This window comes from Stegastes partitus, unplaced genomic scaffold, assembly GCF_000690725.1.
Source record: "Stegastes partitus isolate 25-593 unplaced genomic scaffold, Stegastes_partitus-1.0.2 Scaffold295, whole genome shotgun sequence".
NCBI lineage: Eukaryota > Metazoa > Chordata > Actinopteri > Pomacentridae > Stegastes > Stegastes partitus.
The window spans coordinates 275,457-302,009 of NW_007578026.1; the positions used below are offsets into that span (position 1 = coordinate 275,457).

Genomic DNA, 26,553 nt, shown 5'->3' on the forward strand with positions numbered 1-26,553 from the left:
AGTGGATATAATTACTGGTTAAAGAGGTTAAAAGGCTGGAGAGAGGAGGGGAACATGTGGGACAACAGTAACATATCCACATCAAGACAGGCAGCGATGAGCACGGAAGATAAACCGGAAAGATGCAACGTCCACGTCAGGGCTGAGCACGCCGCTGACTGCTTTGCTAAACAGGCTGTTAAAGTGGCCTGTGGCCAAGCAGCTCCTCCATGTTATGGAAATATGGATTTAATGTTTGCAAATATGGTCTCGTCAGGTCTTTGTGTACCCATCCATCAGCCTCAGACCCACCTCTGCAATCTTGGAGGCAATTTGTCTGAGAGGAGGTGGGCGGCAGAGAGCCCTCCTCACTGTTTAGCAGGCCCTGATGAAATATCAAAACACACAGCAGTGCAAGCAAGTGCTCCAGCCTCACCACAACAAACACGAGTGGCCGGGGTCTGCCAAGACGTGAGGCACGGTCATAAATTACAGGACAGGTTTTTTTTTTTTTGGAGGGGGGTTATTTCTCAGGAGGGATGAAATAAGGAAGCTGAGGTTTGTGTGAGCAACGTCTTCAGGCTCTGGATTTAAATCTTAAACATTCTCAAATTAATATTTTATATAAACCAGGGGTGTCAAACTGCCGTCCTCGAGGGCCGCAATCCTGCATGTTTTAGATGTTTCCCTCTTCCAACACACTTGATTCAAATGATCAGCTCATCATCAAGCTCTGCAGAAGCCTGATAACGATCTTGATCATTTGAATCAGGTGTGTTGGAAGAGGGAAACATCTAAAACATGCAGGATTGCGGCCCTCGAGGACCGGATGTCGACACCCCTGATATAAACAATAGTGACGACACCAGAGAAGATGATCACCTGCTCTGAAGTTTCCCATAGCTTTGAAACTCTAAAGGAGTGTTTTCCACATTGTTTAGGTTAAATGATGTGGCTCCTCTAGAAGAAAGAAAAGCTGGTGAACATTTAGCAGCTAGTTTTCCCTCAGTAAGCTGGTGGAGGCCAAAAACTGAAATAAAAGAGGGAATATTGGAGTTAAACTCATCAGAGGGACACAAATATGACTCCAGATGACTGAGGGGTTGATCAGATCTGACTGACAGCAACTTAACTCAGATGTTGCTCATTTGCAGAGATATGAGGCGTCACCCAACAACATCCTGCTGTCGTGTCGGCAGCACAGAGAACACACCGAAAATATGGAAATCGTGACGTGAAAGGAAAGCTAACCGGCTACCACCCAATTACTGCTAGTCAGGAAGCCGAGGGAGAAAATGAGTTTTCAGAGCCTTTGAGCGTGACTCGGGGCTCCGTGTCCAGGCACCGCCGAGGGAGGAAGAGGAAAAACTAAAGAGAAACCAGGTGATAAAGCGCAAACAATGGCGGCCAACAGAGAGAGGAAGGGGATGAAGATATGCTGAGACAAGATTAGCAGGAAATAAGAAGTGGATTAGTGAGGGCTTGACTCCTCTGAACACTGAGATCTTTGGGTTTTCCCCACAGTGTTGTGCTGCCTGACACTAAGCCCGGCTCTTTATCTTAATCCTCTTTCAGCGACTGTTGGGGGTCTCACGAGCAGGAAGCGAGGAGGTTGCTGTACTTACCTCGAGGCGGGCCTGCTGGAGTCGCATCGGACACGGACGCGCAAGACGACGGTTTGAAATCAAGTGTTGGGCCTCGAGCAGGTCAGGTGGAAGCGATGGGAGCAGGATGGAGGATGAACGAAGCACACGAACACGGCACAGATGTGTTGATTTCCCTAAATCCAGGGAAGGCTACGTCGTTTTATTTGAGTGTTTATTAATAGGTCAACAGTCAGCCAAGCATCCAAGCATACAACAAGTTACTCTTTAGCTTCTGCTTTGTTTCACGTTCTGAACGTAAAAGGAATTACAATAGGAAAATGAACAAAACCAAAACAAAACCAAACAAAAAAAAAAGATATTTACATACTGCATTATAAATATGTCAAATGTACATCATTATACACAAGTACCAAAGATGGTCGGGTATGTCGAGACCAAACAGTACCTTAAAAATATGCCTAAGGAGAAATGAAAACAACATATCAAAATATGGTTTGTGGGTCAAGAGGACCTAAAAACCAGTTCAGTTTGTTTCTCTGTGAGGAGGTAAAAGCATCACGCTAATATGTACACTTCATGTTGTGTTGTTTGGGGGAGAAACAGGCAAGTTTCTAGTGTTTTTTCTTCCTTTTTTTTTAGTTGTCTACAGTTTGTAAATGAGGGTTCAGGTCATCCCCCCCCCAGGACAGTGAAACGGACTCACTGCAATAAGTTGGTCAAGTAATGATCAGAAATAAGGCCAGTATCACAGTACAGTACGAGTGAATTCAAAGAAATCAGGTGTGGGAATCATTCGACATTTTTGCATGTAAATCGACCTTCTTGTTGGGAGTTGGGTGAGAAGATATCGCCCTTAAGAAAAAGGCAGGAAGCAGCTCAACCAAGTGAGGAGGTTAAGAACATCTTCCCACCTGCACCTTCAGATCGATCCAGGTTGTTGAATCTGGGGGAAACAAAAGTGTATAAAATGCTTTATATGGAGCTACGAGGTGCAGCTTTCTGTTAAAGCAGGCTGGATGTACTCATCAAACTTTTGTTTTTGCAAGAAAGCAAATATTAATACAGTTAAAAAAATGTCAAACTATTCCTTTGATAAATTCTCCTGGATTAGCAGATATCCTTTTTCCGTTCATTTACGTCCTGAACGCTGTGAAGCAACTCATGTGGATATGGTACCAAGTGAACAACTCGCTTCTGTAAACGTTAAAATATCTTAAAACCTCACAAATGGCAGTCGAATAAAAGAGAAAATAAACCGTTTGTAGCCACCTGAAGTCCTATTTACTATAAATGAATCATCATGTCGTATCGTACATGTTTGTTAACTAATCAGAACTTCCCTCTATGAGCCTCGCTGCTCGTCCCTAAATGTCACTTCAGTCATTTTGCATTTCGTTAACAACTCCCTGCTTTTCGGCTGACAGGACTGGAGGGGGAGGGGGAGGGGACAGGGCTGCTTTTATTGACTCTACAAGTCCGAGTAAGTTCATACTGTTCTTATCAGGAATAAGGCGAAGGAACAAGAACTACTTTTTTACAGAGGTCTGTACATTAAAACACAGTTATGTTCCCAAGTCTTCACTGCAGGCGTCCGTCTTCTCTCCAGTGTCCTTCAGTGAACAGAAATGCCCAGTCGCTCTCACACGGTCACCGACGAAGACGTAAGCACACACGTAATGTACGGACACGCACACAGTACCATATATGTATTTCACAGCAACAATAGAGGAAGTGTTCTTTAACGGTACCAATTTTTTCTTCTTTTTTTTTTCTTGCAGCTTTTGGCCGCAGGAGGTGAACGGATGTCCCAGTACGCTTTGAAATCTGTGTCAAACAATTATCAACACAATCCAGTCAATCGGAAAATTACTCCAACAAAGACACGGTAATGGTACAATCTCACTGTTTCAATCAAACCTTTGAATTTGAATGAATTCTGATTGGAGAGGAGCACTTACGAAGCCATGTGGCTCGATGGTCATAAAACATTATGCCCCTTAATTCCTTTATAGTCACAGACACTTTTGCTGGAGGATCATGATAAGGGTGGCGAGGGGAAATGACTCACTTTCACCCAATGGAAATTCTGCAATCAACTCCTTTATGATGATCCGAATCCATTTCCCTGTGAATTAAGTATCTAAATCATTTGGACTCTTTAACTATAATTGCTTTGCGTTTGTATATGAATAGTATGTCAAGAGTTAGCTGTGTTGAAGACATGCATCATTACGAAAGCTCTAACAGCCATTGATATCACGAGAGATTTAGTTTCTTTCCCACATCAGTGTTCTGTCACTTGCCAAAAAGAAAAAAAACAACAGAAAACTATTCTCTACAGTTTTTATGTCACTACGCTCGGGCTTGGAAATCGGAGGAAAGTTTCTCGCTCATTATAGAACCGGTTCACATCGCAGAAGGGGGAAGAAACATCAAAGGAAATGTTCAAGCATTAAGGAAATACTTTTCGTAGGGTAAGTATGAATGCCAAAGTAAGTCATTTGTTTGGTTGACGCTTAAAAAACAAGAAGCTTAAAGCTGATCATGATCGTTTCAGACCAAGATTTGAATAAATTTAACAAACAAAAAAAAAAACTGAATACAAATCAATAATATAAAACAAACAATGTACAACGTCCGAGCCCCGAGCGGCCGTGGAACAAGTCACTCGTCCCTCCTCACGCGTCTCCATCGGTTCTGGTTCTGGGTTACACAGTGCGAAACAGAGGAGGAAGTACTGGGAAGAGACACAGGTTGGGTTTTTTTTTTTCTTCTTCTGTTTTTTGATCTGCGGGGCTGCTGTCCGGCTCCTACATGATGCTGATGCTGCGGTTGAGCTCACACTGGGCGTTGTTGTTGTTGATGTTGGGGTTGCGGCGGCTCATGTTGGGCGTGGCCACCGAGGTCAGGCTGCTGCTGTCGTTGGGACAGCCGTGTTGGACCAGGATGTCGGCGCACTCCTGGCTTCCGGCTCGCCGAGCGTAGGACAGCGGCGTCTGACCGCGAGCGTCGCGACTCTTCACGTCCACGCCGTACTGCGGAGGAGGGAAAGATGGCGGAGGGGGGAAGATGGCGGAGGGGGGAAGATGGCGGACATGAAGCAGATTGAGAACAGACGTAGAGGCGCTAGTCGATGCTAACTCTTTTAGGTATTTTGATGGAACTTTGGTGAAAATAGTTGTAATACAAATTCCTGATTGCACTGAAAGAAGCAATTTAACAATTTAGAAGTGGAACTGTGGTGAATAATCAGAAGCTCCTTTGTTTTTTCTCCTTAATATTTTGTAAATCAGTAGATAAGAGAAGTTTTAAGCGATTGTGGGAACCAGTCTAAATTAATTTGTCCCTCTTTTTTTGGACTATCTTTGCATTTAAGTGCAAAAAAGGCAAATTCTAAAATGCCTTGCACTCCTGCTTCTCCTTTTACATCTTCTTCTTCTTTAACAATATCCAATGATGTACCTGATTGATGGTGCTCAGGACTTAAATTCGGTGTTTGATGTGTTTAAAAGGGCCTTAGATCATTTATGGTGCAATTTTTCCAGGAATGTGGGCGTTTTACCAACACAATGTCACCCCTTTAGACTCGGTATGTTCAGCTTTCCAGGCCAACAATTTCAAATAAAGAGATGATTCAGTATTTGGCCCCCCAGTATTGCATTTCTGGCAAATTGGAGATGGCTCTAAGACAACTTCTAGACCCTCGTGTTGGGACAGAAGACTGCTTCACTTCAGAGGATGTGATGCTTCTTGGAATGAATTTAACATGACAGGTATTTTATGTAGAATTTAGAGGCTACTGTTGGTATCCAGATGAACCCCTTGAAAGAACTGGTACTTTTACATTAAATTACATTCATGACTTTGGTATTTCTGAAGTCCTGATCATAGCCATGCACGTCTGCAACAAGAAACAAGGTTAACAAAGAGGTCAACGGTTCCGTCTGCTTTGCCCAAACACCGAACACCAACATCTCACAGTCTCTCCACTCACCCAGATGAGCAGCTGCGTGATGACCACGTTGGCCATGGCGCAAGACAGGTGCAGGGCGGTGCGTCCGTCTCCGTCCCCGTAGGTCTCGTTAACCTCCTCCTTGGTGCCGTGGGCCAGCAGCACCACCACCAACCTCAGGTCATCCTCCACCACCGCCCGCAGCAGCTGCTGGCCCAGAGGCACGTCGGACTGGGGCAGCCCCACCAGGAACAGCTTCTGCTCGTACTTGGCTCGGATCCAGCGCTCCTTCTCCTCCCTGGAGGGAAGGAAATGACAGGGGCGCCGCGGGTCAGGCCGGGTGAAGCGCTGCGACGGGCAGTTTCGCACCTACGCTGAAGAACTTGTTCAAAACATATCTCATAATTTAGGAGGCGGCGATTTAAAAAGACGTGCGCGAAAGGGAGATTGTGGACACACATGGGAAATATTACAGTAATTGGCCTAAGAGACTCACTGGAGTACGGTGACATTTCTAAATTATTAGAGCACCGGAGAGTGAGTAGCCTTCACTATCACAGTGGGAAATAATACAGCGAGATAGGCTGGAGAGACGAGAGAATGCCAAAGGGTGTGACGCTTTGGGCAATATTCCAGTTTCTAGTGATTACGGTCGTCAGCGTGACGGTTAGAGCCTGGCCGGCTTTCTAAAGGTTACACATCTTGAACAGCATGTCTGCCGTGGACAATACGGGAAGGCGGGGGACATATTTTTATCAGCGCTGTCGGCTGTCAGTCTGAACTGGTGGATCCCCTCCACAAAAGAGGCAGTGTGTCTCGGAGCCCCGGTCTCCCTTGGGGTGGCTGGGCCCTGAGTCAGATCGATGGGGCTGAATGGCAGCCAGAAAGGGACGGAGGGATGTGGGGCTCCTTCACTCCAGCCTGCAGCAGAGAATAGAGGCTCGGGGAAGGCTCCATCCTCTATCACCAGGCAGAATTCTATCTATTGCTCTCCATCTTGACCCTCCGTTTCATTCTCTGCCCACACACAAACTGTCCAAATAAGAAAGAAGAAAAAAAAGAAAAATCAATATCAATATGTGAATGACTGAGCATGCCCAGTGTGGTACTAACCCCGTGACCCTGTCAGCCGGTGTGATAAGGGGAGCAGAAAGAGGCTGTTGTTTGGATTTGCGGGTGAGTGACAGAAAGGAGAAGGTTTGTACGGATAAGTTAAAGCGGCAACGCCGGCTGGAGTGACAAGGCCCTCGTGGGACTCTCTATCAACGGGCCGAGCCGGAGGAGCACGTACAGACGGACAATTTAGCTCCATTCAATCGTATTTCATCATAGTAACGCTGAAAACCGACTCTGCTTTATTATTAAACTCGATCGCGTAGCCAGACCTAATGATGTATTAATCATCACATATTAAAGGAGCCTAAATGGCAAACGTGTTAACTGTTGAAAGAGAGTTTTTGCTCTCTCAGGTCTTTGAGATTTGATTTGGGGATTGTGGTGCTCATAGGTTTGTGAACATTGACCAAGACAGTCCACAGAAACCACGATGGTCTGTGAATACGCTCTGACGCTTCATCATCTGCAGCTCACGGCCCAAAGCCCATTCGACTACCAACTTAAATCCATAAACACTGGTTTAAACATTTTTCTACCAGATCTACTCAAACAGGAGTGAACAGTTTGTAGGAAGGTTTCTATCTTCAGCTGTGGATCTGGTGTGTTAGTAAAGTAAAGGTGTGGCTCGCTGATGTGCTTCTAATAGTTTCTGGACAACAATGGAGCTCTGTGGCTGCACAGACGATATCTATCAGGATCATTTCATTGTTGTCTTTGTCCAGGAATTTGCTCATGCAAGTGAAATATATAAACCAGTTACCTCAGATAATCCACAGATAATGAAAAAGCAGATTGGTGCTGAGGACGGGGCATACATCTCAGAGTTACATCTGAAAATCAAGATTAAACCGAACTAAGAACAAGAAACATGTAGATATATTTGTAATTTGGGTGAACCTGCCCTTTAAGTGCGTCTCCACACAGCCGAGCTTCAATCACAGCAGCCATTTTAACGATAGCAACCGGTTCAACATTAGTCACTCCTCTTTATTACGACCTTCGCAGCCAGGTGTCAAGGCTGCCAACTTACCACAGACAGCAACCATTTTCAGACTCATATGTCAGCTGCCAGGCTCACTTCGCAGAGCAGTCTGTCTTGCAGCGAGCAGCCTGGCACCCGCCCTAACTACAGGAGTTAAGGACGTGATGGAAGAGGGGGCAAGTCTTTATCAGCACCCCAGAGCACAGATTAACTGCGAAAAAACACCGACAGGAAGCTCATAAAGCGACTTAACCCGCACCTTAAAATAAACCGTCGAGCATATGGGCTCCTTTCTTTTTCTTTCTGTTATGACCTAAAAGGAAACGCAGAGGAGAAAGTCCTTCACTGTGCTCCACCATAAGCAAATCTTTTCTTAAGGAACAGGGTATTATGTGAACAACAATACAGCCCTAATGGCAGGCAATTGCAGTGGCTCAGAGTTTTATGGTGTAAGACCTCCATCAATCCCTACTCAGTCATTATGTGGGGACAAGCCTGTTAGCAAATCAATTGGCCTTAGAACCAGTGGACTACTCAGAACAGGAAGGGGCCGTCCTGCCCCCCTACCATTATTTCCGGTGGACTCTTTGAAAACAAGAAGTTTTTTTTCCCCCCTTTACTGCCAAATTTAAGTAAACCGTATAACCTACTGTAAGCCTGAAGGGGAAACTCGACAAACTTTAACAGAAAAAAAAAAAAAACCTAAGCAGGGTTTAAAAACAATCAGCGAGAGCTTGTTGCCCAAAGTTTGTTTCAGAGAGCTGCACCATGAATGAGATGCTGAATCTGTGGAGGCCAGTGAATTGATATGAGCTAAATGAGGCAGAAAGTTAGCACCAAGACGTGAAACAAAAAGGCTGAGGAGAGCCATTAAGAAGACGTCAACATCTCAGAAAGGAGCCCCGAGGACACTTTGTTAGCCCTCGCTACCAAATCGGCCCCGGAGACCTGCAGGAAAAAGGCCTCGCTCACTGCCGACGCTGAGCTTTAAATTCGACAAATTCACAGCTCTTTCTAGACGCTTCGGTTTTTAGACAAAAAAAAAAAAAGTAGCCAGCAGTGGTTTTTTAAAAATTCCTCAGCTGCTGCCACTTGAAAGACAGAGTGTGAAAGGAAGTGAAATGGTAATCCCGCCTCTGTCTTTTGTTTGAAATAGAAAAACAATCCAAACAGAGGTAGGGTTTAGACAGTCAGGGGGGAAAGCCGAGACCCTTGAAAGGGACACTTCCTCACCACAGGAGGAAGAAAAATAAAATCAGCAGATTTAGCATGTCAAAGCGCCAGGACAGGGTGGGAGGGGAGGCGGAGAGGGGAAAGGAGAGTGAATTTTCACAGCATGGGGGGATATTTAGGAAATTGAACTGATGGTTACTCCTATGCACACACATCTGAGCGCACGGACACCAACAGACACCAATTTCCCCGCCCGGGCCCGAGCACATACTTGTTCTAAATTTCTCTGTTGCTTAGGGGATAGAGGGGAGCTTAAAAGTTCCCAATAAAAATGCCTGTGTCTCTTTCAGCTCGCAAACAAGCGGCGGTCGCTTTGCCACGACCTTCCTCCGTCATCCAAAGCTACCTCAAAGCTGATATTCATGGTTTTAACTTCCTTTTCATTGACTTTGATTTGAATGAAATGTTGGGCAAACATCAAAACGCTTACTGAGTCAGAAGTGGAAATGGGATTCCTGTCTGGAGCTGGTGTCCCCTTTCATTTGCCTATGCAGAGCCCGCATAGATAAAGGCAGCCTTAACAGTAGAGAAAGGCCTCTTTTATAATTCTATTAGAGCTCTGTCCCTCCAGCTCTCCGTTGAGCAATGGATTCTGACCCTGACTTAATTAAGTGGCAAATGGCAGAATGATTCTCCTAAACCCAGCCCACGGAGTCAAGAACACATGACTGAATTCAAATAAAGAGGGACAAACAAGGATAATTAGTCAAGCCTGAAAGACAAAGGCGAACAGGAATTTATAGGAAGGGAAGGGAAACTGAGACGGCGGGGGCGGAGCCAGCGGCGGAGGAGCCACAGAATGACCGCCTGCAATAAAGGTGCACCGGTCCGTAGGGAGAGGAGGACGTCCGTCCCACCACTCGCGCATCTTTCGAGTCCTCCTAAACTGTCAATGCTCCCGCGGCTCCTCCCACTTTTCCATGAGCGTCCAAATTCACATCAAATAGACGCACTGAAGGGGAGAAGCGGTGGGGGTGGTGGCGGTGGTGGTGGTGGTGTTGGGGGGGTTCTTTGGGCTTGACCAGCCTGAACAGACTTCACAGTGGGGGTAGGCGACTTGTATGGGACCAATTCCCATGCAGCCAGCGGCTTCACTTCCACAAACCGAGGGGAGGGAAGACCAGAGAGCGAGGAGAAGAGGGACGGCGGCAGAAAGACAGAGAGGGGGCCGAGAGGGAAAACGACAGAGATGAAAAAAAAGGCGCACACAACGGGGAAAGAAAGCTGGGCCCCAAAGCATCAAAGGTTGCTAAGGGCGAGAAATGAAGGAGAAACACAGTAAACGGCGCAGCGAGAGCGCTAAATAAGGCCTCCTACGGTCCAGCGGCTTACAGTGGAGACATCTCGAGAGCAACAGCATCCAAAAAGAGTTAAGACAAATATTTTTACAAGCGGAATAGACGCCGCTTTTCTCGTAAGACCGAGCAGATGATTCAAAAGGTTGTCGTGCCGAGCTCCACAGAAAAAAGGCCAATTGGCGAGCATCTGGGTGCTGTAGGCAGGCAGAGGGATGAGTTGAATATATTGTGACATTAATGAGGTTGTCAGACTCCTCGTGATGGAGTGGCTGTGTTTTTGTGCCAGTACGACTAACACCCTTAAATGCTCACGCTGTTAACCCCTGCTGAACCCTCACCTCGCATACAAAGCCGAGGGGACGACGAGCACATGGCCCGGCAGCCTGCTTCACGTTTTTAAAAATTCAAATGCACGACTGAGTTGGCTCCTTTTCTTTTTTTTTTGTCTTTCAGGTAATCAGACTCGAATGTTATTATGATTTGGTAGCACCAGCAATACTTAAACTAAATTGCACGGTTAAGTAGACGGCGCCGTAATGAAGCAGTCCTCCCTCCATGTCCACCTGGCCCCGAAACCCGGTGGCATGTGGGCAATTAGCGGCTGTGGTACCACATCTCCCACACAGGGCTAATTACTGACCTGTGGGTTTCATTTAGAGAGCGAGAGAACGAGAGAGAGGGAGGACATGGGAAGACCCAGTCATTCATTTGTCTTAATTAATTACTCTTCCTCCACCAGGGCTCCTGGCAAGGCCGGCTATTCTAAAAATCTCTTCAGAGAGTTGCTGCTGCAGCACTCCTAACCTGTGAGTAGCCTGGATGCTCTGCTCTTGTGTTTTGGGCACTAATTTGAAGGACAGCAGACAATCCTGAAAGAGGCCACAGCACTGATTTTTGCAAACAAACAGCTTGGGAGGAGGAGGAGGAGGAGGAGGAGGACAGATGCCACCAGCCGGAGCAGAAGGGGTTAAAACAGGCAGCGGGGCCAGGTTTGGAGAGGTTAGCGGTGTGATTCATTTTTATTACCACGCAGCCCCTGCAGGCGGCAGGAGTGGCAAATTATTTCTGAAACAAAGTGGAGGGCTCTCATCAGAGCTATTACCTGCCTGTGGCCGAGGGCGGCACGGAGCCTACAGAGGGTGACAGTGAGAGGCCCACGTCAGTGAGGGATAGCCGTCCACATCCGTCCACGCTCCGGGACATCTCCTCCAAATGAGAACTGGTGTGTGTTACAGTGTGTGCTTCTTTTGTTTTTTATGTGTGTGTGTGCCAGCAAAAGATAAGGGTGAAGTTAGCTGCCGGACCTCTCCCACAGTATCCGTCAGAATAATCTGTAGTGTTTTCTATCACAAACACGCCAAGCAATTAGAGGCGACGTGCAAAACACGACGACTCCCAGGTGCTAATTAAAAGAACAACTCCCCCCCCTGCAATATGCTGACTGCAGAGATCAGCCTCAACGCAGAGCTCCGACTAATCCATCACCCCGGATTTAACCGGAGCCCGGCCGGGTTCTGGTTTTACTGCTCTGGCACCACTTTACATTCAGATATCTCTTTACAAATGGGTTATAAATAGTAACTTGTGGCTTTATTAGGTATTAAGTCATTAATTCCTTATAAATCAGTTTGAAGTCATTAGGAGCAACATTTGAGTTGCCAGCTTGTAAAAAAAAAAAAAAAAGACGCTCTTGGTTGGTTGAACCACTTCATGATGTCCGTGATGTGAAATAAAACACTGCAAAGCTGCTATTTAATAACCCATTATTTATGACTTCACGCTGCACTCTAGAAGTCCAGACTCGGCGGCTTATTAGGGACATTTATTAGAGAATTATTAACGTCACAACTACATTATTACCAAACAAAAACAGTTTTTGAGCGTATTTGACAATTTATTCATTAACAAAAAACACTTTATTGAGGGGTAACCATGTTAATAAAGTCTAAAAACAAGTGCTAACCTGTTCAACTAGTATATTTATTAATTGACTAACAAGCTTTTTAATGACACGATCACTAAATAAGGATCCACATGAGCCAAAGGAAACTTCAAAACCCCCAAACTGCTCCCAATATTGGCTCACAGCTGATTTCAAAGTAAGTTTATTAACGTTATAAAGGCGTTATTTACAACTCAACTTGATAAACAGGTTATTAGAAAGTGGTAGCACGCGTTCTTCTAAAAGGAGTAAAAACAGGTGAGCATTCATACATCTACACATGCGTGCATACGAACAAGCTTCCCATTACGACGCCTGTAATCATTCTGACGTACACCAGTAATTCCACCGCGGCGCGGATCCGCGTACGACAAATCTATATATTGTGTTCTTTCGATGTGGAATATCATAAGCTAAACCAATCTTGTGGATGAATGCCTTTAAGTTAAATCTCAAAAATGCAAGAGGTAAAACTAGTCTTGCAGGAGACATTCAATCAGACGCTGAGCTGATATTCAGGTAGTTACTGAATCGTTTAGATTAGGTGTCACTAATGTTTAGTGGGAGTCAGCAGCCATACACTGCCTGCCTGGGTGCCATCACAAAGCTGCTACATGTCACCAATGTGACACAATTAAAATCCTCTCATATGTTCTTCGCTCAAGTTAAGAGAAGCAGGCGCAGAAAGAAGAAGAAAGAAAAAAAAAACTTCATCCCATTAAACTGCTTAGAATCCATCATTCATGATGAAGCAAAAATAATTTGATAGCAATGTTTACCCCACGACGCTACATTCTCAGCAACCAAATCCTCACAATCTCAGTAACCAGTGGCCGTGTGTGATATTTACAACTGCTGTTTTTTGTCTAAAGATTAGTTATCCTGCAAATGAGATTTATTGTTTGACAGTCAAAACTAATGGAGACGCTGCCGCGGGGATAAGATCGGATTTCTCAGACAATGAAGAACCTTCCTGCTCCAGGCGACGTGGGACTGACAGCGGTAGGGAGAGGAATCAACATCAATAATCTTTCATCAAGTCCGCAGCGGAGCACTTTAGCACAGATACCATTCAATAAACAACTGTAGGCCATCATTCAGTGCTGAACTGGCCGGAGAGCGGAGAGGTGGGTTCAGGAGGACTGTTCTTTAGTTTTAAACCGGTTCCTCACCGTGTGCCATGAGCAGGGATTTGGTGAAGAAAGTGGATTGTAAACGTACTTCTGCTGCTTGAACTTTGACAGTTATGTGGCTCGTCTGTAGCAAGCAGAACCATGAAATGTTAGAATAGAAACCATCAGTGTGGTGTTGGTAATCACAGATCCTGAAAGAGGCTGAACTGGTTCCTCAGTTATAAGTGAAAGTCACTAAAATATGAAGCAGCATCAGGGTTAATACACCAGGCTGCTTAATGCTGACGTGATGGAGGATCTACCTGGAAGAACTCTGAAATGTCTCATTCATGGAACGGATTTGGATTTTCTTAAAATTTCTATTTCACAGGCATAACTGCATATTTATGTTTTTTTTTCTCTATGAATTAAGAATTTGACAAGTATTGTCAGTGAAAAAAAACAAGATTTATTTGCCGTACAAAACCCCAAATCAATCAAGCCACAGGATCATGTGCAAACTGTAATTAGGCCTGACACTGTTTCCATTTTATAATGATGACAGTTTTCAACCAATTAACCGACACGCCAAAATAAAAGTCCCAAAGCAAGAAGTCACGTATTCCTACGACTCTATTTCTGCTCTGTTTAAAAGCCAAATATATGTCCCGATTTAACCGTATAAATCAGATAAAGCACCAGATCCTCTCATTATTTACAAGATAGAACCAGAGTTTGTTTTGCATTTCTGTTTAACAGGCTTTAGCTTTTTTGATTTCTACTTACTAGTGTGAGCATGCTGAGGTTTATCAGTAATACATGCATGATATCTTAGATCAGGGGTCCCCAATCCTGGTCCTCGAGGGTCACAGTCCTGCATGTTTTAGATGTTTCCTTCTTCCAACACACCTGATTCACATGATCAGGATGGTTATCAGGCTTCTGCAGAGCTTCATGATGATCATTTGAATCAGGTGTGTTGGAAGAGGGAAACATCTAAAACATGCAGGATAGGGGTCTCCAGGACCAGGATTGGGCACCCCTGTCTTAGATGTTATATCAAATTAACTGACATAAGATTTCAGGCTCACCTTAAATATACAAAACAAATAAGAGTTCAACCTGCAGCAAAGCAAAATCAGTACAACTTAAATCTTGAACTCATCAATTACCAAATAAGACAGTGGAAGCAGGAATCACTTCCCTCTCATGTGTCTATGGTTTGTTTTATTTCTGCCTTTTTGTGTTTTTCGTGTGTTTGCCTCTTGCAGGAGCCTTTGCACTGCCCTGTAGACAACTTCTAAAGGCATGCTTGTAACTTCTCCCCTTGTTGTTCTTAAAGACTTTAACGTTGAACTCTTACACACACAAACTGACCGAAATTCATCAAAAGCATCTCAACAGCAACAAAACACTGTCCTTATAAAGCTACAGGATTGATTTTTAAAAGATGTTTTAAGCCATAAACGCTTTACAGTCGGTTGCAGAAGCCGGCTACGTTTCCCTGTTGTTCTGTCACTTCTCTTAAAGTTCCAAAGCTGTGATGTTGAAACAGTCCAGTGCCACCAGGGAGAGCCTACAGACAGTCTCTGGCGTGACAGACAGAGCGATGACCCGGCCCCGTGTGATGGATATGTGACAGGGCGGCTCGGGCCCCGAGGGTTCGGCTCTTGGGGTGCGGTTTAGCCGTAATGGTGTGCTTAATTACCTGCACAGCCACACAGCAGGTCATTAGTCAGACTGGGACGCTAGGTCTCACCTGTCACCAAGAGATAAACAATCCTCCTACCAGATCTGGGTACCTCAGAGGAGAGGGAAGAGATACTTACGGGGGTGTGTGAGGTGAGCGAGTGGGAAAGGATCATTTACGGAAAAGATGTAAGGAAGTTATGCACGCTGAGAAAGTTAAACTAAATCCTAAAAGATCAGGGGGTGGTTCAGATAACAAAATCTTTCCCCTGATTAGGGATTTACATGACGAACCTGATGGATTTGAAGTCCGAACATTTATCAGGTGACTGGACGTCACACTCATCGTTTACAAGTCGAATCACGAGACAGCAGATAGTCTGAAATATTAGATATCATGAAAAGACATGAAAAGAAGCAGCGCCTGTGACTCTGACTGATACAACAGAGGTGTTGTGATCAGTGTGTAGAGGACGGACTGATGCTCCGACATAAAACACGGCGTTTTTGGCTCAGTGGGCTGACATTTATGGACCCCCGGTGCTTCTTATGGAGCATTTTGTATTGTGAACTGCCTGTGCTGAAATGTGGGTGGCTAATAAATGGCGGCTAATGGAGAGAAGACGGTGCTGCCTCCTCATTCTATAATCTCTGCACGCTTCATTAAGCAGCACCTTTATTTGCAGAAGGATGCTAACCTGGTGCTGTCGCTCCCCGGCTTGGTGTATCCTTCCAACGCGCCCTCCCACACGCTGTTGGCCATGGCGTTGCCGATGGCAGTCATCACCATGCTGAGCTCCACCGGCCAGTCGTCCAGGTCCAGGGAACGCACGCGGGACAGGTGGGTGCCCAGGTTCCGGTGGATGCCGGAGCACTCGATGCACATCAAGGCGCCCAGGTTCAGACTGGCCCAGTCCGGGTCTGCATGACAGAAGGTAGGTTAGAAACAGGGACGCAACAAGATAAGAAAACAGGATGTGATTCAAGATTCAAGACCTTTATTTGTCACTAACACAGGATAACGTGCAGTGAAATATACTGAGAACCTGAATAAACAATAAAAACACACACACAGACATGAGCTAAATAAATAAATCAAAGGGTCAAATAGTGTAAAAACACATATGCATATACAAGGCGAAACGTAAACAGGATAGTGACCATAATTTGCAAGTTTGATTGTCTGATAAGATGTGTGTAACGAGCTCCTTTCTAGAGGTGCACTGCATTCAAACCGTGAGACAGGAACCAGCACTATCCACCAGAACTGAGCCAAAACAGAAATGCCTAAAGATGCAGCTTTAGCACCACCGGTTTGAGAAAAAAAAACAAAAAAAAAAACAGATGGAAATGGCCGCTTACATCTGAGTATTTTCTCTGAGGCATTAATTAAATATTCCAACAGTAAGTTTTTATATCATGGCTGCAGGTCTGGCATTCCTGATGTTGCTGCTATGTCCAAAATGAGCTACCGAACAAATACCAGATCCCCTCTTTTGTTGGTGAAGATGCACAAGTTAGCAAAATGAAATGTAATTGTTGTACTACATGGGATTTAAAAAAAAAAATGAAGCAGCTTTTGTTGTAGCAGAACACACAAGAACAAAAATGAACATTAATCATGACGACCAGCTTATACATATTCTATAAGAAAGCATTAAAAGCTTAGATTGATTTCAAGGAAAAGATTAATTATGTGGGGTTCACTTCCTTTATTAAATGTGTTGGTGGGGATTTAAAATAATCTGATCTTGATAAAGCACTAATAAAACAAGATACACAAAACAACCTGTCATCCTAATATGTACTTTAAACTTGTAAAAATCACTGAACGTAGCCCCCTGCAGTTCAGTTTAACAGGCATATGTTTGCGGACGGATTTCTTTGCTGATCAGTATTTCACTTCATTAGATGCAGGATTAGTGGTTGTTCTTTGCTAATGCAACTTTAGCATAACTTAGCTGCCAAAGTCTGGATTTTCTATAAAGTTTTTGGAATATTTTGCAGCTTAATGTAAACTTGCGACAACCTCCGAGGCTAAAAACGAAAGTGAAACTAACATGAAATGCCACAAACTGCAGTTCCATGAACGGCCACTTGAGGCTGACTCCAAAACTGAACCAATGCCCACAGACTCCATGTTAAATGTCCAACTTTACAGCACATTTAAGTGTGTTTACAGCCTGGTACAAGCAATGGTTTTGGTCTCTGTAGGTACATGTATAGTTCATTAGAACTGTATGAAGTGTGGATTGGATCCAGGCTTAAAAAGTTACCCTAAATTGAGGGCCGGGCTACTTTCAGTGAGCTGGGTGGCGTCACAGGACAATCCATTTAATGTAGACATCCCAACGCTAGACCTATTTGTGGATTTTTAAAAAAGAAATTAAGCTTCGAAACTCGATGTCACAACTGCAAATCAGCCGTCGAGGAAGGATTCATTGGTGAAACTGAGCAAAGAGGTTCAGTTTTGCTGCCCTGGCAAAGTCAACAGTCGTCATATTTGATCATATGTTGGGAAAAAGTTTGAGTTTTATACTCACTGGGTGCATCGCAGTCCACACAGAAGCTGTTCCCCCTCACGTTTCGTATGGACTGGATGGCCATCGCATCACTTTGGCTGCCTAACCGAGACTGTGAGAAATGAAGGAGAAAATAAGTCAACAGGAACTAATTATTTCAGTGGGGAGTAAGAGAAGGCAAACAATTACAGCCGGACTCAAGATCATAGACAACCGGCGAGGAGGAGAAGGAGAATCTTTTTTTATTTTTTTTTTTCCCCCCAAAGTGTTAGGAAAAGACTGAGGCAGAGAAAATATGAATATGAAAATGAGGCTGTGTCTCCCCAGTATGCTGACACAAGCCGTGTTCTATCTCTGATGTCTGTCAGTTCTAATAAGAGATCCCCCACACTGCGGTGCACCTGTCTGACAACCTCCCACATGTGACAGCTTGAAGTGGGTGAGGAGGAGGGGAGGAGGAGAGGAGGAGGAGGAGGAGAGGAGGGGGAGTGCAGAATAAAGGTTGGAAAGAAGAGGAAAAAGAGGAATGTAAATGAAGCAGCAGGATTGCTCTGATTAGACGATAATCGCCCGTGCTGTCCGGCTCCTCGGATGTTCTCTACCTTGTTCTTGATGCTCTCACAGGACTGCAGGCTGGCGAAGATCTGGCTCTCGATGGCCTGGACCCACAGCTCCCTCTCCTCGTACGTAGACGCCTCGAAGTTCCACGTCTGACCCGTCAGCGACACGATGATGAACTCAAAGGAGTCTTCTTGCTCTGGAAAAACAAACAAACAAAAAAGCAATAAATGACGACTTTTATCCAGAAAGGAAACCAGTCGTGTGTCTGGATTCTGTGTGAAGCATTCATTCTTCACATGTGCAAAATGGAAAATCAGCACCTGCCACCGCACCGAGGGGTGAGCCGGAGCAACACGCATGTCGATCTGACTCTGCAAGTTAGCGGCACAGCTCGGTGATTGAGGCCCATCCATGCACAAAGCCACCGCGGAGCCGGCTTTTGGTTAAACTCAGCACATTCAAACGGCTGCTTGGCACCTTCAGCGCCGCCCTGGCACCGCCGCTTTGTTTGATTGCCTCAGATTCTCCGAGCGATAAATCCCTTCGTCGCTTTTGGGCAGAGACAAACAACTTTGAAAGAAATTTACAACGAGGTTCCAGCAAGTGTCGACCTGTAATTTTTTTCAGGTTTGTCACTTCATAAAACTCCAGTGATTTGTCGCAGGCTTTAAAAGTACATTAAACGTTTTGGGAACTTTAATGAGTGTTCAGCTGGAAGATACCCTCCCTACTTCTACAATTAGGCTTAAATCTTTTATTTTTTGATGAATCTGAACATCCTCTGGTTACGCTGCTGCAGGCGCTGACAGACTTCCCATGATGCACTGAGCTCCTCTCCTCTGCTCTCCTGTCGTTCGCACTTCATACATGTTCAGTTGAAGTTCACATCCACTGTATAAAGAGACATAAAACCTTTTTTTTTTCTCATTATCTGACATTAAATCAGACTAAACTCTTCCTGTTTCAGGTCAGTTAGGATTACCAGAATTATTTCTATTTGCTAAACGCCAGAATAACAAGAGAGAGAATATTTTATTTTTTTGTGTTTTGTTCTCTCTGCAGGTATCTGTGGTTGTAGAGCTCTAATCACCTCACCGTCATCCCCAGTGCTTATTACTCTCTTGTGCGGTTTCCCTTCACCATTTGCTCCAACCAGTTGAGGTTGACGTCCTTCCTCCCTGAGTCTGGTTCTACTGTAGCCGTCTTCCTGTTGAAGGGGAGTTTTTTACTTCCCACTGCTGCCAAAAAGCTGCTCAACGGGAATCATTTATATTTGTTGGGTGCTTTCAGATGACATAAGTTGTAATTGCTGCAAAAATGAAATGCCTTTTTCTTTTCTAAATCAAGAGTAGATAGTATAGACAGACAAGTAATGGGGTAAAAGTGTGAGCAAAGGTTTCCAGCTAGAAAATTACTGCAGGTCCTTGTTGGTTCTGACTCAGACCAAACTGTGCATCCTGTGATCTGCTGACATCCCTACAGGTGGAGGTGTTAATCCCCAGTGGGAAAACCTGTCTATCAAAAAACAAAAACCAACTGACAACAGCACAGTTTGCATCTTTCTTTTTGAGTCATGACAGCTTACTAATCACACGGTGTGGGGGGACATTCGCTTTTAGCTTTAGGTTGATTATGCATTAAAAAATCAAGCAGTTCCAACGAGCATTTCCAGTAATTTAAAATTTATTTTTAAGGGTTTTGTACTTAATCACAGTTTTCAGGTTGACATATATTTCTGGCTCAGTGTTTTTTTTTTTTGTATTTTTATTCATGCAGCAGCTTTTTAGAAGTTTTGTCTGAAGAACTAAATCTTGAAAACCGATTTGAGCTTAAATCACACTCAGTAATAATATGATTACCAACATTATTACATCAACCCAATTCTTAGAAAATAACGCCAGAAACTGAAAAGTTTTGTTGAATTAAAAATTTCTTGCAAATATTTTTGCAAGAATTCAATGAAGTGATGAGAACAGACCTCTGGAATTACTTTTTAGAGCACAGACAGTCCGTTCCTGTCTGCCTTATTGAATAATCAGGCACTAACGCTGTGTTTTTTCAAGATTAAAGTCTCAGCAGTGGGCTCCTTTTGTCATCGCTGGCTACTAAATCTCAGAAGTTTGCAGCTCATGGCTTCTGTGTGTTCAGCTCGTCGAACACTAAACGTTGCTTCATTCGAGGTAATCTCACGGCTAGAATTTGCCGTTTAGACATCGGCGGGCGACAGATCAGCTCATCTGCTGCAGCATTACTGGTTAAACCAACTTTGGTCAGCTCCGGTCACAGCCCACTTGATGCAAGCGTCCTGAAATAATCTGGATTTAAGGTGGTCGCGTTTGATAAGACCCAGAAAAGTGCTGCACTGCCTCATGTGAGTCTTGTGTTGTTACCGTATGAAGACCATCTATTAGTAGATCTGAATATTTGACGATGACTTGTAGTGAATTGACAATTTGATGTTTTACATGTTAGCGTGACAAGGTTACACATCGAACATATTTAGAAACGTTTATTTTAAATAAAGCATTATTGGTTCTGGATGAATATTAGACCTCTATCTATCCATCTAGCCATCCATCCATCTCTTGTGTGTTTATATTCTTTATTCTTCTTCTTCTAATTAATATTATTTCATATATTGTTGTTTTGGTGTGGAACAGGTGCATAAATACGTTTAACTGAGGGTTAAACTGTGTATAATTTTGTTTGTCTCAAATAAAAGTCTTGAATCTTGAAACATGAACTTCTTTCAAGTCATCTGACGGCACCTGAACGTGTTGGCTTCACGTCTGAAGTAAAGTTTTCACAGTAATCGCGATGGCTCCCTGACTTTGCTCTTAACATTTACAAAATCTCTTTCAACGCAGCGCAAATGTGAACTGCGACCGTGATGCAGATTCATCGTGGTCCTGGAGGAATAAAGAGACTCGTCCAGGTGAGTTCTGTTTTCTTTGTGGTCACATGATGCTCGTCGGGTCGTAAACTTGTGTGAACACAGTTATGATGACAGTTTCATGCATTTGCTGTTCTTTTGTGTATTAGTGGCTCTTTGAAGCTTGGTGTATTGTCCAACTTTATGTTTTCAGCTAACACGCCGTGGCTTGTTGTGGCGGTACGTCTAAATGAAGTCATTACTATTTAAGTGACCTGTCTGAGTGACAGAACGCCTTCACTTTGAGTGATTAGTGACATATCTCATATTTAAAAGAGGACTTTATATGATTAGACGTGTTAATTTAGCAAACATTTAATTAATTATCTTGGATATCTTCACTAATTTCACAACAGAAATTTTAGAATCTTGATGAATTGACAGTTTGGAGTCCAGACAATAGAAGAAAAACCTTCGTAAATGATCTGCAGCAAAGCACAAACTAAACCTCTCACTTTTTATTTCTTTTCCCAGCAGCTTTAAAAAAAAAATCTCTTATCCCTTTTTTAAAATCCTTAATACCAAAATTTATTATTATTTAAATATCTCTCTCTATATGTGTGATATTTTACTTCAAACTGTCCTTAAACATTGCAAACCAGAGCCTTCTACTCACATCCGTTCTCTGCGCTTAACTAAAGATTCATGAAAATGTCACCTGTCGTTTCCGAGGAAGAGGTCTGACACAACATATGTTCCAACACATGCTGTAATGCCTCCGCTGTTCAGAGGCAATTCATTAACTCGCTACTGTACAATGCGATTCGTGTAACGTCTCTGGTCCCTGCACATGCTTGAGCTCATAGCCAAATGATTTGTAATTACCTAATTATGTCTATGCAAATAGTCATCTCATTTGCATAAACCATGTTTGGAGGACTGGAGGCAAATAGACACAAGAGGGATGCTTTCTTCTGCGTAGCTTTGATCCCAGAAATAGTTCTGCTGATGTGCCATTTGCGTGATGCGTTTGTTGCCTAAGGTGTCGACGTAATTCATCATTAAAAGAAGTTAAAAAAGAAGTTTTTTTCTTAAACATATTTTAGACTTTTCAACTGCCATCCATCCCGACATCCGACGCACGAGGAGACGTCGGGTATTAAATCAGCTCTGTGTGAGCTACGAAATGACGGCAATCTCATGATGTTAAGACTGTCGCACCAATCATCTAATCAAAGAAATTACTACGCTTTATATTTATAATCAATTCTCCCTCCTTGCTGCGAGACACAGTCCTGTGCTGTTAAATGACAGATGTCTGATGGACGCCTCTAATGCAGCAATCCCTGTGCTGCGGCGGAAAGCCATCTCTTCAGGGGTAAAGCAATAATCCAATTAGCTCGACACCGACTTCAATTATCTGATTTAGTTTGTGGAATCGACTCCGGGTCACAGAGAATCAATAAATACTTGGAAGCCTCTTTATTTAGACTTGCAGTGGGGAAAAAAAGTCTTTTTTTGTGGGTGTGAGAGTTAAAAACACTGACGGTATAAAAACATTTGGTGGCATCAAAACGGACAACTTATAGAAACCTAAAAGTGACGAGAAAAAAAAAGCAAATTAAAAAAAGATTAATCTTAATACCCACAATAGAAATCCATTATTCTTGTCCAATATACCTGCAGGTACAATAACTAATGCATTTGATTATAATCTGTGATTTCCACACTCAAATGTTGTTCTACTTGTATTTTCATCTTTTTAAAAACCTGAACAAAGCTAATTATTCTGTTGGCTGCCCAGGCAATAAATTGGAGGCATTAAAACACTTTCATTATGGAGATTAAAAAAGCAACGGATGGCTGCTTTCTTAAACTGATGAGTATACAAGGGAAAACAAATCCAATTCTCCATGCATAGTAATGCACACGTGAAACTGTAGCCGTCTGACGAAACGCCGGATGTTTTATGTGCGACGCAGGTATCGTCCCAGCATGCAGCACGCCGGTGGTGCCTTCTAACGCCATCCACGGCGAGGACGCTCAGCCCGGCGTGGTGCTGAGGTCAAAGTGCTCGTCTCGTAGACAGTAAATCGGAGCGTGAACGACGTGTCGGAGGCATCGCTGCTCCCTCACAGGCACCTGCCATGATGAGCTTGTAAAAGGGCCATTAGCGCTTCTGTTATTACTCAATTGTTGCAGTTAGCACATGGCCGAGAGAGGAGAGATCACCTTGTCACATTAACATAAGCATTAACCTCCTGACCAGATCTATCTGCGAGCCCAAGATCAACAAGTTCTTGCCAATTAGAAATAAATTAACGCAGCTCTGCCGGTGGGCGGACAAGGAAGAACACAATCTGAAGCCAATGGAGGCGCCAACTGTGAAGAATGACCAAAATATGATTTTCCTTAATTAACATGGCATAATAAAAAGGAAATTATGGCGTAATGGCCACGGAGCTACGAAGAGGAAGCGACGGATAAAGGATGCACGTCTTGGTCCGACATTTACATGCATCATAAAACTGTTGAGGAACCTGGAAGATGTTGCTCATTCGCTACTTGATGGCTTCGTGCAGCACTTTAATTAGCAAAACGTTTCTTCAAGATGCAAAAAATAGACGCTAACCACGTCCTGATATTTACTGGCTGCAGTTGGAGAGCTAGTATACTTAAACACAGTTTTTCTAAGTACTTGCACTTGTTCATTTGGTCTAATTTGTACTTGTGCTTCACTACATTTGCAGAAGAAGAGCTCGTACTTTTTACTCATCTGTGTTCATCTAAAGGCTTCAGTTGATATTTAAATGTGGAGATTTTACATCTGAAATATAAAATAAGTTTATGAAATAATCATTTTTAGAAGTAGTGATTTCATACCTTTGTTTTTGTGAGTGTCCCTTTACAAATAAATGCAAGTTAAGGCACATTTCAGGTAAGTTTTTAGCTGATGAGTCACACTTTTAAACTTCTTGGATAATTCAATTGAAAATGTATGAATGAAGTAACCATACGAGGTAGAAACCTTGAAAAAATTGCCCACAAAAAAAAGAAAAGTTCTATAAAATTAATCTCACAGCCTTCAATAATTATCCTGAGGTCCTTTGGAGGGGCCACATGCCTCAGGTTGAGAACCACTGAACTTTATTAACTACATGCAGCATTGAAAAACAGCCAAGTACCACGCTTCTTCATGTATCTGCATTACTACTTAAGTGCAATTAGCCGATCATACTTGTGTATTTTGAGTCCAGGACTTTTACTTTGCCGCTACGTGACTAAATGATCCGAGTTCTTCTTCCACCGCTGACCCGCCGTCAGTGAAGGCATTAGCTTGACCTGAAAATCAAACTGGAACCTGAGAGAAAGCAGCGTGACCCGAGGACGGTGATTCCTCTGCCGCCGTGCACGTGCAGCAGATGCACCGCTGAGGACCTGTGGACCAGATTAGCGCCTCGGGGGGGTTGGTGCTGAGCCCAGCTGTGCCGTCTACGAGGCAGACTGCAGCACAGCGTCTCCTCTGTCTAAGCCGCTGATAGACCTCTGGAGACTGTTGTGACAAACCCCTCTGAAAGGACTCAGCAAACAGCTCCTCACCTTGAGGACTCCTTCCTCCATCTATTTGTGCGAACGCTCCGCTGAAATGATGACGAGGTGCAGAGGTGCAGGAGGTGAGCTATTGTTTTGGCGTGTGGGACGTGTTGTGTTGTGGCGTATGCATGCATCAGGCAGTCACTTAAAGAAGTGCTTGCCGTTCCTGTGAATTAACGAGCAGTTGGGAAGAACAGGCCAAGGCGGTGCCATCTGTAAATGTCACAGGCACTGCTTGCTCATTTTACACATCATTAAAGCCAATATTCCTAACCTGTATCAGAGCAATCAGGAGCAGGCCATTACTGCGACAGGGGCCCCGGGGGAACCACGACCAAACTCAGAAAGAAAAGAGCAGTGAGGAAGAGAAAGATAGAGCACACTCTTTATCTCCCTGACACACACACACACACACACTCCTGCACACGTCTACATGCACACGCACAAACAAACAAGCAGCACACCTTCTAAGAATAAACAAACACATGAAATCAGCACCAATACCAGCAGCCTAATAGCTAGTGCATTTAACAGCAGAGCACGATGAAAACAGGGCCAATTATACATGTATCTGTGGGCAGTGTGTATAGAGCCCAAATGAGAATCTTGTTATTCCTTTCCCTCCATACTGTGGCGCTCAGAAAGCTAAGCCATTACAAGAGTGGAGGCTCCAGGGACAGCTTTCGGAAATGAGAGCGAGTCGGGGAGTGACAAAACAAAGTATTGAGATAAACACCCACCATTAGTACAGGCAGTTAAACATCCATTTCCTAATCCTCAGCTGGACTCCAGAGGATATTAACCCTTAGTTTACTAAGGTGCAGGACAATAGGAGACCAGATTACGCCGGACTCTCGATGCAGAATTAGTATCGATCGGTGCGCGTTATTTTTCCTCTGATCCGAACCTGGAGAGCTAATGTGGTGAAAGACAGTCGGAGAGCGAATGGAACGAAAGGCAGGACGGGGGGGGAAAAAAAAGTGTTGTAAAAGCAATTAAAGAAGCTCTCTGCCTTAAAGCCTGTTGTCTCATCAGCTAAGTTTGCGTACACTCCACGCCGTACAATTCAAAATCACTGCAAATTGGTTTTGGTAAGAAAGTCTTTGTTTTTACTTTTCGGATTATAAAACGACTATTCTTCTTGGTCCAGGAGCTCCTATGTACTTTTGCCATCGATCCAAGTCAATGCACGTTATTTTGTGCTCCTCGTCCCCATCGAGCAGTAAATGATCTTCAACTTATTTTGTATTCAGAGCTGAAACATGCCGGAGCACTATTAAAGCCCCTCTTGATTATTTTCTGCCTTAGTCATGCTCACATCTTCAGGAGTGAAATGATTCGCTGCCGTCTGTCGGAGCAGAGTGACATTTAATATCCAACCTGGATGTGCACCTCTTATTAGAAGCATGTATAAACATCAACAGTCGGCTCCTGTTGATCAAATTGGTCCAGACTTCCACTTCATGAGGGCAGATCGCCCTCCTGCTTCACTTCTGAGAGTCCACTCTCTCCAAACATTACAGTCCTTCCCCCCATCCTCCTGTAATTGCCGACAAAATTAGGTGGAGTGCTTTCAATCACTTTAAATTCAATCAATCCAAATGCAAAATGAAACTACTTGATTATTTAAACTGATTATTCCTTTTTAATTCAAAAATCTAATTTGGGAAATAAAGTGATGCCGAACTCTGTCACAAACAAACGCTCTGCCGTCCGTATGGGCTCGTTATGGAGCGCATCTCTTAAAATGCTTCTTTTAGTCTCATTGCATTAACCAAAAAAAAAAAAAAAGGACTGGAGGCCTTATCCTTGTAATTATGACTTCATCTCTCATAACTGTGACTTACTGTCTAATGATTATTAGGTCCCACACTTGGACTTAAGAGAAAAGGTTAAGGTGGTCATCCATCGCTGAGGAGACGATGCTGCCTGATTTAAACGCCTCCTCTGGTTGAGACGGCGCTTTAATAATTCCCCAAGGACTCAGTGGGAGCTGCGACTCCACGTCCATTTTTTTCTCGTCTGTATTTGTTTACATTTTAGCAAATTAAGTCTCCAAAATATGGTATTTAAATGATTCATCTGATACAGAAG

At 43.8% G+C, this 26,553-nt stretch overlaps 1 protein-coding gene across 2 annotated transcripts in view; it reads right to left on the bottom strand.

Annotated features, from left to right (window-relative positions):
* Nucleotides 1-1,746: 1,746 nt before the first annotated feature.
* agap3 (ArfGAP with GTPase domain, ankyrin repeat and PH domain 3) overlaps nucleotides 1,747-26,553 on the bottom strand; it is a 116,289-nt gene continuing 91,482 nt past the window's right edge. For both annotated transcript variants that reach the window (XM_008283025.1, XM_008283024.1), the window contains exons 14-18: nucleotides 18,035-18,189; nucleotides 17,454-17,544; nucleotides 15,609-15,831; nucleotides 5,581-5,836; nucleotides 1,747-4,621 (exon numbers count right to left, since the gene is read on the bottom strand). In XM_008283025.1, coding sequence (XP_008281247.1) covers nucleotides 4,397-4,621; nucleotides 5,581-5,836; nucleotides 15,609-15,831; nucleotides 17,454-17,544; nucleotides 18,035-18,189 — 950 coding nt within the window. In that variant the 3' untranslated portion in view covers nucleotides 1,747-4,396. The remainder of the gene's footprint in view (nucleotides 4,622-5,580; nucleotides 5,837-15,608; nucleotides 15,832-17,453; nucleotides 17,545-18,034; nucleotides 18,190-26,553) is intronic.